Raw genomic sequence first — 16525 nt, 5'->3', positions numbered from 1 at the left:
GGCAGCAGCCGCTGCGGCCCCGCACACCCCTCAGTGCCAGCAGCACCCAGGGGAGGGTCTGCATCCCAACAGCAGCCAAGGGCCATGGCACTCCAAGGGCACTCTGCCCTTTGGCTGAGGTTTCACTGCCTCATGTTGTCTCTGAAGCTCCAGAGGTGATCTCCAGTTCCAGTGATGCTTGGAGGGTCAAACTTCATCCCAGCACCTCCCTTCCTGCACTTGGCTGTGTCTGCAAAATCCTCTCTGCTGCAAACCCCCTCAGGGGTGGCTTTCATGAACAACATCACAGAACCCCAGAACCCCAGCAGGGTGGGGCTGGAAGGGAGCTCTGGAGCTCACCCACTCCTACCCCCTGCTCCAGCAGGGCACCCACAGCAGCTTGCCCAGGAGCACAATGCCCAGGGAGGGGTGGATGCTCTCCAGACTCAGTGGGGAGCTGGACAGCAATCCCTGCCCTTGAATGGTGCCCATGGAATGCATTTTCCCTGGAATGCAGAAGGGAGCAGCAGTTCTGAATAGGTCCTTGGTGAGATCTCCTCTGCTTCAGCCTTCCTTCACCCACATCAACCTGCCTGAGGACACCCCAGCAGCAGCACTGCAAAGTTGGGGGGGCAACTGCCTGCACCCACAGCCCTGAGTCAGACACCTTCTGCCCTGGGGAGGTGCAGGTGCCAGGAGGAGACCTCTGGAGCTGCCTGGAGCATTGGGAAGCAGCCAAGATGAGCCAAGGTGTGTTCAAAGGCCCCTTCAGACACATCTGGGATGTTTCACCACACCCTCTTCTTCCTTGTTACCTTTAGAGGCTGGACCCAGCCTCCAGCAAACTCAGCTGAAGAGCTGAGAGCCCTTTCCTTCCTCTCCAGACTTGCTGATAAACACAGGTTGGTGGCTGACTCTTACACCTCTATTTCCAACCCCAGCTCAGTCAGCTGCAGCAGGTGAGTGCTGGGATGCTGAGGAGGAATTCAGTGTGCTGAGCACCAGAGCTGGATCTGCACTCAACACTCCCAGCACAGCCTGGCCAGCATCCTAGAGAGGGGAAGGGGTCTGAGGCTGGAACAGGCTGTTGGTGGAGGGTGGTGAATGTTCAGAGGAAGGCAGTGAGCAAATGCTGGAGCTTTGTGTGTGCAAACAGGCAGGCAGCAAACAGACTTCAGCTGTTCAGGTTTGCATTTCTTACTCCCTCCCAAAACCAAGCAGTGTAGTGTCCTGGGCTGGTCCTCACAGGCCTGGGGGTGACATTGGTTCAGGAATCAAAGGCTGAGAGCCCTGGGGCTGAGAGCCTGCAGAAGAGCAGCCCCAGAGGGCAGCTGAGCAATGCTCAGCAAGAGCTAAAGGAGCTGTGGGTAGGGGGCAAGAGGCTGGGGCCAGACTCTGCTCAGTGGTGCCCAGGGCCAGCACAAGGGGCAAGGGGCACAAAGTGGCAGGCAGGAGGTTGGATGTGAGCAGGAGGAGAAAGTTGTTTGGTGTGAGGGTGCTGGAGGGCTGGAGCAGGCTGGCCAGAGAGGTTGTGGAGTGTCCTTGTGTGGAGAGCTTCCAACCCCCCCTGGGCATTGTGCTCCTGGGCATTGTGCTGTGGGTGCCCTGCTGGAGCAGTGGCATGGGCTGGGTGAGATCCAGAGGTCCCTTCCAACCCCTGCCACTCTCTGGTTCTGTGTGTGGGCACCTCAAGCAGGATGGCTTCGAGTCAGGTGGCAAACAGATCCTGCATAGATCAGCAGCTTGTGGTCTGCTCTGTGACTCTGCAAGGTCTCCAGCAGCTCTTTCACAGAGCAGCAACACAAGGAATCCATTCATGGCAGCTTTGCTGTGCTTGCAAGGAGCTATGAGGCCTGTGGATTATTTCCTGCATTGCCTATCTTGGGGGAGGAGTGAGAAGTGATCTTGCTTTGAGGAGGGAGAACTCTCTCCACTCACCAGTTCCAGTTTGCCATCCTTGAGGCGGATGTGGGGATCCAGAGCTACTTTTGGTTTGGTGCCTGGAGCTCCTCTGTGGTTAGATGCTGAAGTGGGTGCTGAAAAAAAACCAAAAGCATAGAGTCATAGAATCAGTCAGGGTTGGAAGGGACCACAAAGACCATCCAGTTCCAACCCCCCTGCCATGGGCAGGGACACCTCACACTGGATCAGGCTGGCCAGAGCCTCATCCAGCCTGGCCTTAAACACCTCCAGGGATGGGACCTCAACCACCTCCCTGGACAACCCATTCCAGGCTCTCACCACCCTCATGGTGAAGAACTTCTTCCTCATGTCCAGTCTGAATCTCCCCACTTCCAGCTTTGTTCCATTCCCCCCAGTCCTGTCACTCCCTGACACCCTAAAAAGTCCCTCCCCAGCTTTCTTGTAGCCCCTTGCAGACACTTAAAGGCCACCAGAAGGTCTCCTCAGAGCCTTCTCTTCTCCAGACTGCACAACCCCAACTCTCTCAGTCTGTCCTCAGAGCAGAGCAGCTCCAGCCCTCTGCTCATCCTCGTGGTCCTTCTCTGGACACCTTCCAGCATGTCCAGATCCTTCCTGGAACAGAGGCTCCAGAACTGGACACAGAGCTCCAGGTGTGGTCTCAGCAGAGTGGAGCAGAGGGGCAGAATCCCCTCCCTGGCCCTGCTGGCCACACTTCTCCTGCTGCAGCCCAGGCTCTGCTTGGCTCTCTGGGCTGCAAGTGCTCACTGCTGGCTCCTGCTGAGCTTCTCCTCCCCCAGCACCCCCAAGTTCCTCTCCTCAGGGCTGCTCTCCAGCTAGTCCCTGCCCAGCCTGGATTTGTACTTGGGATTGCCTTGACCCAGCTGCAGGACCTTGTCCTTGGTCTTGTTGAACCTCATGAGGTTGGCTTGTGGCCACCTCTGCAGCCCTGGGTCCCAGTGTCCCTCTGGATGGATCCCTTCCCTCCAGCCTGTCTGCTGCCCCACACAGCTTGGTGCCATCAGCAAACTTGCTGAGGGTGCACTCAATGCCTCTGTCCATGGCACCAACAAAGATGTTGAACAAGCCTGGTCCCAGCACTGATCCCTGAGGGACTCCACTTGTCCCTGGCCTGCACTGGGACATGGAGCCATTGACAGCCACTCTTTGGGTGCGGCCATCAAGCCAGTTCTTTATCCATCTTGTGGTCCACCCATCAAACCCATGTGTCACCAGTTTGGAGAGCAGGCTGTGGTGTGGGACAGTGTGGAAGGCTTTGCTCAGGTCCAGGTCAATGCCATCAGTTGCTCTCCCCTCATCTATTAATGTTGTCATCTGGTCATAGAAGGCCACCAGGTTTGTCAGGCAGGATTTGCCCTTGGTGAAGCCATGCTGACTGTACCCAATCACCTCTTCACTATTCTTCTGTCTCAGTAGTGCCTCCAGGAGGATCTGCTCCATGATCTTACCAGGCACAGAGGTGAGACTGCCTGGCATGAAGGTTAAAAAGGGGAGCACTTGGCTAGAGGAAAGTGGTGGCTGCAAAGCACAACCCAGAAGCCTCCTGGCATGCAATACAATGTGTGTGCAGCAGGCCTGACTGCAGAGAGCAGGATGCACTCAGGCTTGTCCCAGAAGGCTGAAAAATTGGATGCTGGGGCAAACCTGCCCTGAAATTGCAAAGTTTAGAAGAGGACATTTCACCCAAGGGCTGCAAAAATGGCCCCTGGGAAATTTCCAGTCCCAAGGTTCTGTGGAGGGAAAAACCAAACAACCTCTGCCTGGCTCTCCCCTCACTGATTAAGCAAAACTGAATCTCAACATCCTGCAAGATGCAGCCTTGGCTTTCACAATATCCAAGACAAGGGGAATTGATGCATTAAAAGCAACGTGGGGAAGCACCAGGGCAAGACTTTTTCCCTCTCCAAGACTGCAAAGAGCCTTGAGCCCTTTCCCCTCAGCTGGGCAGAGAGGTGGCTTTGGGTACAAGCAGGCAGATGTGTTGGCAGGCAGACAGGGGGCAAGAAGAGGGCAGGAAGGCAGCAGCTTTGCTGCTGGTAAGTCAGGAGAACAGAAGGGGCAGCTGCTGACAGCTGGGGTTGGCGTTGTTCAGCCTGGAGAGGAGAATACTCAAGGGAGACCTTCTGGTGGCCTTGCAGTGCTGAAAGGAGGGCAACCAGAAAGCTGGGGACAGAGTTTTTCTCAGGGCCTGTTGGGACAGGCCAAGGGGGGTTGCTTTGAACTGAAAGAGGGAGATTGAGAGTGGAGAGAAGGGAGAAATGTTTGGCAGTGAGGGTGGAGAGAGCCTGGCCCAGGCTGCCCAGAGAGGTGGGAGCTGCCCCATGGCTGGCAGCAGTGCAGGGCAGGTTGGTTGGGGCTGGGAGCAGCCTGCTCTGGTTGGGGATGTCCCTGCTGAGTGCAGGAGTTGGACTGGGTGAGCTTGAAAGGTCCTTTCCAGTCAAACCAGTCTGGGATTCTGTGATTCTCCTCTAAGCCTCTCGACTGTGGAGGCAGAGAGCTGGTGGCAGGGGAAGGCAGGCAGGAGCAGCAGAGGTGCTGCTGCAGCTTTAATCCCCTGAGGCAGACACTGATCCGCTGGGCTGACCCTAGCAGCTGGGAAGCAGCAAGAGGGCAATAAACCACCTGGGTGTGCTGGGGCTCCCACCACCACCTGGCTCTCCACGTTGAAGGGCAGAGCTGCTCCCCTCCCGGGCCTGGCTGATCAGGATTAGCTCCCCACGGCTTTGCTGTCAGCTGGTATCCATCAGGCACCCGGCAAGGGGCAGCCACTGGCCCGGGACAGCCACCGGCCCGGGGCCCCCAGCCTGCCTGCTGCTCTTTCAAAGCCAGCTGCCCCTTTCCATGGGTGACAGCACTGCCACAAAGCCTCCTCAGCACTTCCCAGGGCTCAGCCCTGTGTCACCAGGTGCCCTGAGTTAAGGCAGGGAGCGGTGAGGTCACTGCTGCGTTGCCTTCCCGACCCGAGGCTCTGCTGCCTCTCACCGGCTGCCTGTGGTGGCCACCTCAGAGCCGACCTGAAACCAAAGCTGCAGGACGCTCAGGGCAGGGAGGAGAGCCCAAGGGCTGTCCCTGTCCCAGGCTGTCTACAGTGCAGAGCACAGGAGGTGGAGGCTGAAGCTTCCTGAGCTTGCCCAAGGGGAGCAGGGCAGCCCTGTGAGCCGAGCGCTGACGCACGCCCAGCTCAGCACCATCTGCTCCGTGGCTCCCACTAATTCCTGCTGGGACTCAACTCACTTCACCTCCCAGCACTCACTCCCAGCCTTCCAGGTGGGAATCACAGCAGGCCACAGGGACCTGCAAGTGATGCCAGTGCATCAGCAGCACAGGGGACCTGTGGCCACAGCACCTGCCAGGGACTTCTCCTTGAGGCAGGAGTAACCTTCACAGCCCAGGGCTGTGGGTGGCCTGCTGCACACTGCACATTTGTCCTGCTCTCCTCCCTGCACTCTGCATCTTGCGGGTCACTGAGGTTTGCTCTGATCTTGTTGGAGGTCACCTCCCTGCACTCTGCATCTTGGGGGTCACTGAGGTTTGCTCTGATCTTGTTGGAGGTCACCTCCCTGCACTCTGCATCTTGGGGGTCACTGAGGTTTGCTGTGATCTTGTTGGAGGTCATCTCCCTGCACTCTGCATCTTGGGGGTCACTGAGGTTTGCTGTGATCCTGTTGGAGGTCATCTCCCTGCACACTGCATCTTGGGGTTCACTGGGGTATCCTGTGGTCTAGTTGGAGGTCATCGCCCTGGACACTGCATCCTGGGGGTCATTCAGGTTTTTCCTGCCATCCCTAAGGGACCTACAAAGCTGCAAGTTGGTTTCAGCTCACCCCCCTTCATATCAGGTGAGCAGAGAAGACCTCTCCATAAGAAATAAGAGCTCAGAGAGGACTCAGAGCATGGAGAGAAAGCACAGCATGAAGAAGTAGGTCAGAAGAGGAGCTTGGATGTGGGGAAAGGTGACAGTCACACCTAGAAGCCATGCCCGAGTGTGACGAATTGAGGGCATCCCTAATGCCTGTGGAACCCTGAGGGCAGAGGGACAGCAGGGAAAGTGCAAAGCACAGCACTGAGGAACCATTTCCCTGCTGTCCTTCTGAGCATCATCATCAGAAGGCAAAGCTGCGGGCAGTGGGTCCTGCTGCCTGTGACCCTGCTGGCAGTGCCACATGTGGGCAAAGCCACTGCTGCCAGGAGCTGAGAACAGGAGGAGTTGTCTCCTGTCATCACCTCTGAATGCATAAGTAGAGATGTTTGCTGCTGTGGGCAAGTGTGGACATCATCACTGCTCACTGAGTGAGCCAAGCTGCTGCTGTCCTGAGCTGCTGACCCTGTCCTGAGCTGCTGACCCTGTCCTGGGCTGCATCTGAAGCATTGTGGCCAGCAGCACAGGGAGGGGATTCTGCCCCTCTGCTCTGCTCTGCTCTCCTTTGCTCTGCTCTGCTCTGCTCAGACCCCACCTGCAGCACTGCCTCCAGTTCTGGGGCCCCAGCACAAGAAGGACCTGGAGCTGCTGGAGAGGGGCCAGAGGAGGCCACCAAGATGATCAGAGGCTGGAGAAGCTCCCCTGTGGGGACAGGCTGGGAGAGTTGGGGCTGTTCAGCCTGGAGAAGAGAAGGCTGCAGGGAGACCTCAGAGCAGCCTTCCAGTACCTGAAGGGGCTCCAGGAGAGCTGGGGAGGGACTTTGGACAAGGGCTGGGAGTGGCAGGATGAGGGACAATGGCTTTGAGCTGGGAGAGGGGAGAGGGAGAGTGGAGAGGAGGAAGAAATTGTTTGGAGTGAGGGTGGGGAGACACTGGCACAGGTTGCCCAGGGAGGCTGTGGATGGCTCCTGCCTGGAGGTGTTGAAGGCCAGGCTGGATGAGGTCCTGAGCAGCCTGGGCTGGTGGGAGGTGTCCCTGCCCATGGCAGGGGGTTGGCACTGGATGACCTTTATGGTCCCTTCCAACTCAGCCGGTCTAGGATCCTCTGATTCCCTCTTTCCTAGCAGGCTGAGTCTCATCTCCCCCTAGGTCCCAGCACAGCAGCACTGACACCAATCCAGACTGGCTCCCTCCCCCTCAGCAGCGAGGAGCCAGGGCTGTGTTTGTCACCCACAGCTCAGCAGGGCTCTTACCTGAGACAGTCAGCTCTGGTGGGCAGATGTCTGGTGACAAAGAAGGCACAGGGAAATGATTTTCTCGGGGGTTCTGCAAGAAACAAGAGAGAACATCACTGGCAGTGCCTGAGGAGAGCCTGAGGTGTAGAGGAAGAGCAGAGAGAGGAGATGTTCAGGGGGGGAGCAACCCATCTGGCCCCTAAAGAGCAAAGAGATGGATCCAAAGAGACTCTGGGGGCTTCTCTGGGAGCTCTTGGCACAGCCACCTGCTGAGCCAGCTCAGGATCCCTGCTCACAGACAGAAGCAGGGGTTGGGCATTGCTGGCACTCTGGCTGAGAGGTGAGGATGGATTCCACCCTGTAGGGTTTGTCCACAGAGGTTCTTCCTAAAGCTCTACATCCAACTAACCATGAGGGGGAGCTTCTTTGTGGAACTGGAGCTTAGGAAGAAATTCCTTCCAGTGAGGGTGGGGAGCAGGCTGCCCAGAGAGGTGGTGGAGTCTCCATCTCTGGAGACATTCAAAACCCATCTGGATGAGGTCCTGTGGCACCTTCTCTTGGTGGCCCTGCCTTGGCAGAGGGTTGGACTCAATGACCTCCAGAAGTCCCTTCCAGCTCCTACCATACTGTGATTCTGTGACCCAACTCACCACCAAGGTCTTGAGCCCAGCCACAGCCAGATGAATTCTTCACCCCAAACTCATCACTGTCCTCATGGGCAGGGCAGGCTGCTGAGAACAGCAGGGACCTGCCCCTTCCCTTCAGTGCCAGCTCTTGGCTTGGAAGCACAGATCAGAGGGAAAAGCAGAGCCACAGGGGAGGTGTGTTGAGCACCACTGAGGCACTGCTTCCACAGGCTGGATGCAGAGAGCACAGCACTGGTGCTGAGGCCATCCAGGCACGTTGCATGGACACCTGAGCACCCTGGAAGCTCAGGAGAAGCTCCATCTTTTAGCAGCCAATTGAGGAAAGAAGCAATTCCAGCCCAGCCATGATTCCATGTGGGTGCACAGCACCACACAGGCACCCCTGCTGCTGGGTGCTGAAGGATCTGACCATAGGTGTGGGGGCTAAGGGGGACTCTCCCCAGCAGGTCTCCAGCCTGCTGCAGCCAAAGGCAATGTGTGTGGGATGGTCCTGCAAACCAGAGGGGCTGGGAAGGAAGAGGCTTTGTGGATGATGTGTGTATGAAGGGGACACCCAGCCAGCCTTGTCTGAAGGCAGCTGGTGTGGAAGAGGGCAGAAGATACCTCCCCACCACTGCCCCCCTCCAAGGGGTAGTGCCAGACACACAGAATGCAGCCTGGATCCCCATCAGGGGGAGGTGTGATTGTGGCACTTTGTGGCCCTCTTAGAGGCACCCAGAGTCTCACAGTGAGGGGTCTGGAGCACAGCCCTGTGAGGAGAGGCTGAGGGAGCTGGGGGTGTTCAGCCTGGAGCAGAGGAGGCTCAGGGCAGACCTCATTGCTGTTAACAACTCCCTGCAGGGAGGTTGTAGCCAGGTGGGGGTTGGTCTCTTCTCCCAGGCAAGCAGCACCAGAACAAGAGGACACAGTCTCAAGCTGTGCAGGGGGAGGTTTAGGCTGAGCTTAGACAGAAGTTCTTCCCAGAAAGAGAGATTGGCCTTGGGATGTGCTGCCCAGGGAGGGGGTGGGGTCAGTGTCCCTGGAGGTGTTTAAGAAGAGCCTGGATGAGGCACTCAGTGCCATGGTCTGGGTGATGAGTCAGGATTGGGTGATCAGTTGGGCTTGATGGTCTTGGAGGTCTCTCCCAACCTGGCTGACTCTGTGATTCTGTGAGTTGAGACCTCCAGTGTGCAGAGTGTGCAGTGTCCAGCCCAGTGGGTGGATACAGGAACCGGTGTATTTCTTCCTATAAATCCTGCATCCCTATGAAGCTGGCTGAAAGGTCAGCCTCTTGCCTCTCCTCTCTCCTCCTGGGTCAGCCTCTTCCCCTTTTCCTTCTCCTCTTTCCTCCTGTGTCAGCCTCTTCCCCCTTGGCTCTGCTTGGCTTTCTGGGCTGCAAGTGCTCACTGCTGGCTCCTGTTGCGCTTCTCCTCCCCCTGCACCCCCAAGTCTCTACCATTCATTTGCTTGCTAAGTGGGATGGAAGGTAGCTGCATACCCACTTGTGTCCCTTTCAGGACCTGCAGGGCTTGCTCCCTTCTCTCTGAGCTTGCCTGCAGGCTGAGCCGCCTGCTCTTTGGAGTGTGTGAGGTACAGGGCAGGAGGTGAAGGGCAGCAGCAGAGGGGAGGCTATGAGCAGCCCCTTGGACCATCCAGAGGGGGCGTGGGGAACAATTCCAGGGGGGTTTTTGGGTTGTCCCTGCCCTGTAAATAGTTGTGGATATCTGTTTTGTACTTATCCATTGCATTTTGTGTTCCTGCATATAGCTTGCTTTGCGAATGCAGCTTCCTCCTGCTTCACAGGATCATGGAAGCACAGAATTGTTAGGGTTGGAAGGGACCTCAAGGATTCCAGTCCCCCTGCTTCCAGTCCTCCTGAGCTAGTCTGGTCTTTTATTGGGGGTGATTCTCCTGTTTCTTGGGGGGCTGATCTCAACCCACTGCACTGACCCTGTCTCAGCACCAGCTGCAGCTCCTGTCTCTGCAGACACAGGATGGAGCTGGGCTTCCCAGGAGGAGTCAGCCTGGCTTATCATCATCAGAGCAGGGAAGGGGAGGAGCAGGCTGCTGGGTGCCACAGCGGGTTGGTCCTCCTCAGAGCTCTGCAGCAGAAAGAGGAGTTCCTGCCTTTGGGTAGGAGATCAAACCCACTGCTGAGAGCCCTTCCAGCTCTGGGGCTGCTGCTCAATGAGATGCTGGTTGCTACCCAGGGGTTTTCTTCCTTCGTTTTTTTTTTTTCTTAACCTGAGACTTCTGAAGCAGGTCTGGATGCAGGCCCTGGGGAGGAAACTCCTCTCATTTCCCTTCACACATCCTTCCCTGTCTCAAAGCCGAGGCAGAAGAAACAAATGTTTCCCATGTAAAGTAGCTGGCTGCAAGCCAGGGCTGCATCCAGCAGCACTCCAGACACCCTGGAGAAGGACTCTCCTGGGATCCCTAAAGGAGACTTCTCTGATCAAAGAAAGTTGGACAAGGGCTTCACAGAATCAGAGAAGTGTCACGGCTGGAAGGGACCTCAAGGCTCAGCCAGTTCCAACCCCCCTGCCATGGGCAGGGACACCTCACACCACAGCAGGTTGCTCACAGCCACATCCAGCCTGGCTGCAAAAACCTCCAGGGGTGAGGCTTCCACCACCTCCCTGGGCAACCTGTGCCAGTCTCTCACCACCCTCCTGGGGAACAACTTCTTCCTAACATCCAATCTGAATCTCCCCATTTCTAGTTTTGCTCCATTCCCCCCAGTCCTGTCACTCCATGACACCCTAAAAAGTCCCTCCCCAGCTTTCTTGTAGCCCCCTGCAGATCCTGGAAGGCCACAAGAAGGTCTCCTCAGAGCCTTCTCCTCTCCAGACTGCACAACCCCAACTCTCTCAGCCTCTCCTCAGAGCAGAGCAGCTCCAGCCCTCTGCTCATCCTCGTGGTCCTTCTCTGGACACCTTCCAGCCCCTCCAGAGCCTTCCTGTAACAGAGGCTCCAGACTGGATGCAGTACTCCAGGTGTGGTCTCAGCAGAGTGGAGCAGAGGGGCAGAATCCCCTCCCTGGCCCTGCTGGCCACACTTCTCTTGCTGCAGCCCAGGCTCTGCTTGGCTCTCTGGGCTGCAAGTGCTCACTGCTGGCTCCTGGGGAGCTTCTCATCCCCCAGCACCCCCAAGTCCCTCTCCTCAGGGCTGTTCTCCAGCCAGTCCCTGCCCAGCCTGTATCAGTGCTTGGGATTGCCCTGACCCAGCTGCAGGACCTTGCCCTTGGTCTTGTTGAACCCCCTGAGGTTGGCTTGTGGCCACCTCTGCAGCCTGTCCAGGTCCCTCTGGATGGATCCCTTCCCTCCAGCCTGTCAGCTTGGTGCTGAGGGAACCTCAGTACCACTGTCAGTGTCACTGATGAAGGTCAGGCTGGATGAGGCCTTGAGCCAGCTGTGCTGGAGGGAGGTGTCCCTGCCCATGGCAGGGGGTTGGAGCTGGGGGATCTGGAAGCTCCCTTCCGACCCAACCCCCTCCAGGATTCCCCTCCAGACCATGAACTGATGCCTGTGGTCTCAGACATGAGCTTCCGCCTACCTCTGGGGACCTCAGATGGACCTTCAGCCTGCAGGAGCTGAGCCCATTGCCCACAGGCCTTGGAGGTGGAGATGTGCTGCTGCTGTGGAGCGCCAGCCCAGGGTGAAGCCGTCCCCTTCCAGGGAGAAAGGCCACTTCTGTGCTTCCCTCGGGTCTTCAGCAGGCAACAGACACACAGCAGGTTATTGGCAACAAACCCACAGCCCCAGACATGCAGAGCTTCCCCTGTGTGCTGCCTCCTCCAGGACCATCCCACCTCAGCCCGTGCAGCCTGTTCTGGTGCAGCTGCATCTCCACCAGCCTGTTTGGACCGATGCAGAAGTCAGCTTGGGCAGTGCTAGTGGAGATCCATGAGGACCAGGACCTTGAGAAGGCCTGGATTGCACTTCAGGATGATTTACTCATTCAGGATGATTTACTCATTCAGGATGTGCTCATATCACCTCCCCTCAGGACCTTCTTGAGGCACCATTCAAGACCAATCCACCTCACGCTTCTAGAAGCCAACCATGAGTGTGAGAGGAAGGGGCCCAGCACCATGAAGACACAGGAGATGTGTCCCATGCCTACCTGAGTTTGGCTTTTGCAATGATTTTTCTGGCCTCCTCATATGTGCTGCCCACCAAAGAATCTCTGTTGATAGCAATCAGTTGGTCCCCAGGTCGGAGTCGACCATCCTGAGGAAGGAGGGAGGGAGAAAGTCACAGCACTGGGAAGGGAGGTCCCTGCCCCAAGCCTTCAGCCTCACCAGCCCAGGCAGGGCATTGCTCAGCTGCTCCAGCGCAGCCACAGCCTGGAGGGGTGGGGGTGGGGAGTCCCTGAGGGTGCCCAGAGTGCCTCACCTTGTAGCAGTCCCCATCTGGCAGCAGCTCTTGGACGTAGACCATGGGGCCATCAGGCCTGTTGGATCCACCACTGATGGTCAGCCCCAAGCCTGAGGACTTGGCTATGGAAATGCTCTGGATCCCTGAGTCAGTGGAGTAGCTGTGAGGGAGAGATGGCAGCAGGTGACCCGAGGTGCTCTGCTGGATTGCTCCCTGCCTGCAAGCCCTGCCTGCCTTTCTTTCCACCCAGGATCCTCCTAACCTCTCCCAGCTTCATCAAGGGCTTGTGGTGCCAGGATGAGGGACAATGGCTGGGAGCTGGGAGATTGAGACTGGAGAGGAGGAAGAAATTCTTCGCAGTGAGGGTGGGGAGACACTGGCACAGGTTGCCCAGGAAGGCTGTGGCTGTGCCCTCCATGGAGGTGTTGAAGGCCAGGCTGGATGAGGCCCTGAGCAAACTGTGCTGGTGGGAGGTGTCCCTGCCCATGGCAGGGGTTGGAGCTGGAGGATCTTGAAGGTCCAAGCTGGGTCCCCTGCAGCCTCCCTGGAAGCTGGAGCAGGTTGGGAGCAGAGCAGGGCTGTCTCTTTGGTGCTGAGCAGCTGCCAAGGAGATGAGCTCCTCTGTCAGGGTCTCTCATGCCATGCAAGCAGCTTAAACCTCTGGTGCCAAATATTTGTCCTCTGCAAATCCCTCCCAACGAGCTGGTGCTTAGCCAGAGGATTTACTGCTCCTGCAGGGGGGCTGATTCCCTTGGCCAGCCACTTGGCCTTGTTTGTGCTGGTACAGGCAGGGCAGCTGCAAACCCTGGGGACAACTGGTCCCAGTCCCCTCTAGCTGTCCCTCTGGAGGAGGGCAACCCCGAGCCCCTGGGGGGCAGGCAGCCCAGGGAAGGCAGCTCTGCCTGCCCACACCCCTGAGCCTGCCACGGGGAGAGGGGCAGAGGAGGACCACAGCCCAACACAGGCTGCAGGGGAGCCCCACAGACAGAAGGATGTGGTGGGAACTGCTGCTGCCAGCAGAGCACAGGGGGTCAGGAGTGCTGCATGGAGGGGGCAGTGCTGGTGCCCTTGGGGCACCATGGCAGCGTGCCAGGAGCAGGGCAGCAGGAAACAAGCTCCTCAAACACCTTCTGAAAGCAGCCCTGGCCTGGCAGGAAGGCTCTGCTTGTGGCATGGTTCACCAAGTTGCTGCTCAGGGGCTGCCCAGCTGTCTGAGAGCAGCAGGGAGAGGAGCACTTGCCTGGCTTAATCTGTGCCAGCCATGGGCACTCCCTCAGCAGGGAGGCTTTAAAGCTCTTGGGCTTGCCCAGGAACAAGCAGGAGCATAGAATCATGGAATCATGGAATGAGTTGGGCTGGAAGGGACCTCCAGAGGTCATCCAGTCCAACCCGTCTGCACTCAGCAGCGACATCCTCCACTAGAGCAGGTTGCCCAGAGCCCTGTCCAGCCTCACCAGGCATGGAGCCTCAACCACCTCCCTGGGCAACCTGTTGCAGTGTTCCAGCAGCCTCCTGGTGCAGAACTTGTTCCTCACATCCACTCCAAATCTGCTCTGCTCTCATTCCAAACCATTGCCCCTGGTCCTGTCCCTTGCAAGACTTTGGGAACAGTCCCTCTGTAGCCCCCTTCAGGTACTGGAAGGCAGCTCTGAGGCCTCCCTGGAGTCTTCTCTTCTCCAGGCTGAGCAGCCCCAGATCCCTCCCACCACAAGAAGGACTTCTAGAAGGTGCTGTGATCTCCCAGGCATGGTGCTGACACCACAGAGAAGGGGATATAGGGATGGATGGATGGATGGATGGATGGATGGATGGATGGATGGATGGATGGATGGATGGATGGATGGTTGGATGGATGGAGGGAGGGAGGGAGGGATGGATGGGTGGATATAGGGATGTATGGATGGAGGGATGGATGGATGGGTGGATGGATGGATGGATGGTTGGATGGGTGGATGGATGGATGGATGGATGGGTGGATGGGTGAATGCATGGATGGGTGAATGGGTGGATGGATGGATGGGTGGATGGGTGGATGGTTGGATGCATGGATGGGTGAATGGGTGGATGGATGGATGGGTGGATGGGTGGATGGGATGGATGGGATGCATGGATGGATGGATGGGTGGATGCATGGATGGGTGGATGGGTGGATGGATGGATGGATGGATGGTGGATGGATGGATGGGTGGATGGGTGGATGGATGGATGGATGAATGGATGGTGGTTGGATGGATGGATGGATGGATGGGTGGATGCATGGATGGGTGGATGGGTGAATGGATGGATGGTGGATGGATGGATGCATGGATGGATGAGTGGTGGATGGATTTTTGGATGGATGGATGGATGGTGGATGGATTGTTGGATGGATGGATGGTGGATGGAGGGATGGGTGGATGTGTGGGTTGGTGGAAAGACAAAGGAGTTCTTCAGGCTTTGGAGCTGGGAGGAGCTGTGTTGGGTGTGTGGCATGCCCATGAGTGCCCCCAGTACGTACTGTGCATGCTGGGGCTGTGGCAGGCTGGGCAGGCAGGGGCCGTGGGAGCTGGCAGGGCTCAGCAGCAGAGGGCTCTGGGAGCGCGAGGAGGAGCCTGAGGAGGTACTCTCCAGGTAGCGACCTGAACAGCAAAGGCAGAGTCAGCCCAGGGCACAGCACAGCAGCAGAGGGGCTGGAAGAGGCCTCTGAGAGCACTGACTCACAGCATTGCAGGGGGTGGAAGGGACCTCCAGAGAACACCATACCAGCCCCCTGCCAGAGCACACAGGGCACACAGGAACACATCCAGGGGGGTTGGAAAGTCTCCAGAGAAGGAGACTCCACAGCCTCTCGGGACAGCCTGCTCCAGGGCTTTGGCCCCCTCACATGGACAAAGTTTTCCCTTCTGTTCCTGTGGGACCTCCTCTGCTCCAGCTTGCCCCCAGTGCCCCCTGTCCAAGTGCAACCCAACCACCATGACCACTAAACCACATCCTGGAGTGCCACATCTCCAGCTGCCTGAGCACCTCCAGGCATGGTGACTCCAGCTCCTCCAAACCCCTCCCCAGCCTCACTGCTCCCCTCTGGACATGCTCCTGCCCTGCTCTTCCCCTGAGAACCAGCACCCTTGGCCTAGTTTTGGGGGGCAAACCCCACATGGTAAAGCCATCAGAGGTCCCTTCCAACCCCTTCCACTGTGGTGTTGCTCATGGAGAGGAAGCCTTGATCCTCCTCAAGTGCAACATGGAACTGTCACCCCTGTGCCAGCCCTCCCTAGCTCTGCCATAGGGGAAAGGTTGGCATCCTCTGGTGGGCTGCCAAGGCAAGGGCACAGCTCCTTCCCCCATGGACCTTTGCTGTGTTGTGCTGGCATCTCGCTTAGGTGGACCCTGCTGCATCTCATGGCCCAGGGGATCACTGAAGGATGCCTTGCTGAAAGGCTTTGAAGGCTGCAGCTGCAGAGGTGTGCTGCTGGGGTGCTGCAGGGCTTGCCCACCCCCTGTGCCACTTCAGCAGGACCTGGGAAGTGCTTCCAACCCCAACCCAATTCCTTGGCCACCTGGAGGAGGCTACATTGCTCTGTGCTGGCAGGCCTGGCTGTGCCTCTGCACCCCACACCTACACACATCCAAGCAGATCTCCTTCCAGATACCACAGGGATAAAGAAAACTCTCAGCAGAGAGAGATCCTTTTGGTTCCATCCTCCCTCTCCCCCCCAGAGGAATGAGAGCTACTCACTGCCACCATGCAGGACCGGGGAGCTCCGTGCTGAGCCTGTGTTGCTCTGGGAGCCAAACTTCTCCAGAAGCTCAGAGAACTCCCTCCTGCAAGCAAAGCCAAGATATGGTCAGCAGAAACTATTCCCCAGCTGGTTGTCATGGAATGGTTTGGATTGGAAGGGCTCTTAAAGAGCAGCTAGCTGCAGCCAGTGCCTCTGATGGCAGGGCTGACCACCCAGGCTGTAGGGTTGATGCTCTCCAGGGCAGTGGGGAGCAGGCAGAGCTTCCTCAGGCATAAAGGGAACCTCTCAGCTAGGCTTGATTGCCCAAGGCCTCATCCAGCCTGGCCCTGAACACCCCCAGGCAGGAGGCAGCCACAGCCTCCCTGGGCAGCCTGTGCCAGACTCTCACCTCCCTCACACTCAACAACTTCTTCCTCAGCTCCACTCTAACCCTGCTCTGCCTCAGCTTCAAACCATTCCCCCTTGGCCTGGCTCCAGACCCCCTCAGCAAAAGTTCCTCTGCAGCCTTCCTGCAGGATCCCTTCAGGTCCTGGCAGGCAGCTCTGAGGTGCCCCTGGAGCCTTCTCCTCTGCAGGCTGCACACCCCCAGCTCCCTCAGCCTGTGCTCACAGCAGAGCTGCTCCAGCCCTTGCAGCATCTTTGTGGCCTCCTCTGGCCTCACTCCACAGCTCTGAGTCCTTGTCCTGCTGGGGACAGCAGAGCTGGAGGCAGGATTGGAGGTGAGCTGTGAGCAGAGCAGAGCCAAGGGGCAGAACAACATAGGGTGAGGAAGCTGAGGAGCAGCCTGA

At 57.8% G+C, this 16525-nt stretch overlaps 1 protein-coding gene across 1 annotated transcript in view; it reads right to left on the bottom strand.

Annotated features, from left to right (window-relative positions):
• Positions 1–15819, bottom strand: part of LOC128980276 (syntaxin-binding protein 4-like) — a gene marked incomplete at its 5' end in the record, with an annotated part of 46266 nt that extends 30447 nt beyond the window's left edge. The window contains 7 exons of the mRNA XM_054398731.1: positions 1918–2015; positions 7032–7104; positions 11195–11348; positions 11765–11871; positions 12037–12178; positions 14516–14636; positions 15734–15819. Of these exons, the coding sequence (XP_054254706.1) occupies positions 1918–2015; positions 7032–7104; positions 11195–11348; positions 11765–11871; positions 12037–12178; positions 14516–14636; positions 15734–15819 (781 nt within the window). The remainder of the gene's footprint in view (positions 1–1917; positions 2016–7031; positions 7105–11194; positions 11349–11764; positions 11872–12036; positions 12179–14515; positions 14637–15733) is intronic.
• Between the last annotated feature and the right edge of the window lie 706 nt (positions 15820–16525).

This window comes from Indicator indicator, unplaced genomic scaffold, assembly GCF_027791375.1.
Source record: "Indicator indicator isolate 239-I01 unplaced genomic scaffold, UM_Iind_1.1 iindUn_scaffold_98, whole genome shotgun sequence".
Classification (NCBI taxonomy): Eukaryota; Metazoa; Chordata; class Aves; order Piciformes; family Indicatoridae; genus Indicator; species Indicator indicator.
The sequence above is the reverse complement of the archived record's forward strand: the minus strand, read 5'-3'. Positions and strand labels throughout refer to the sequence as shown.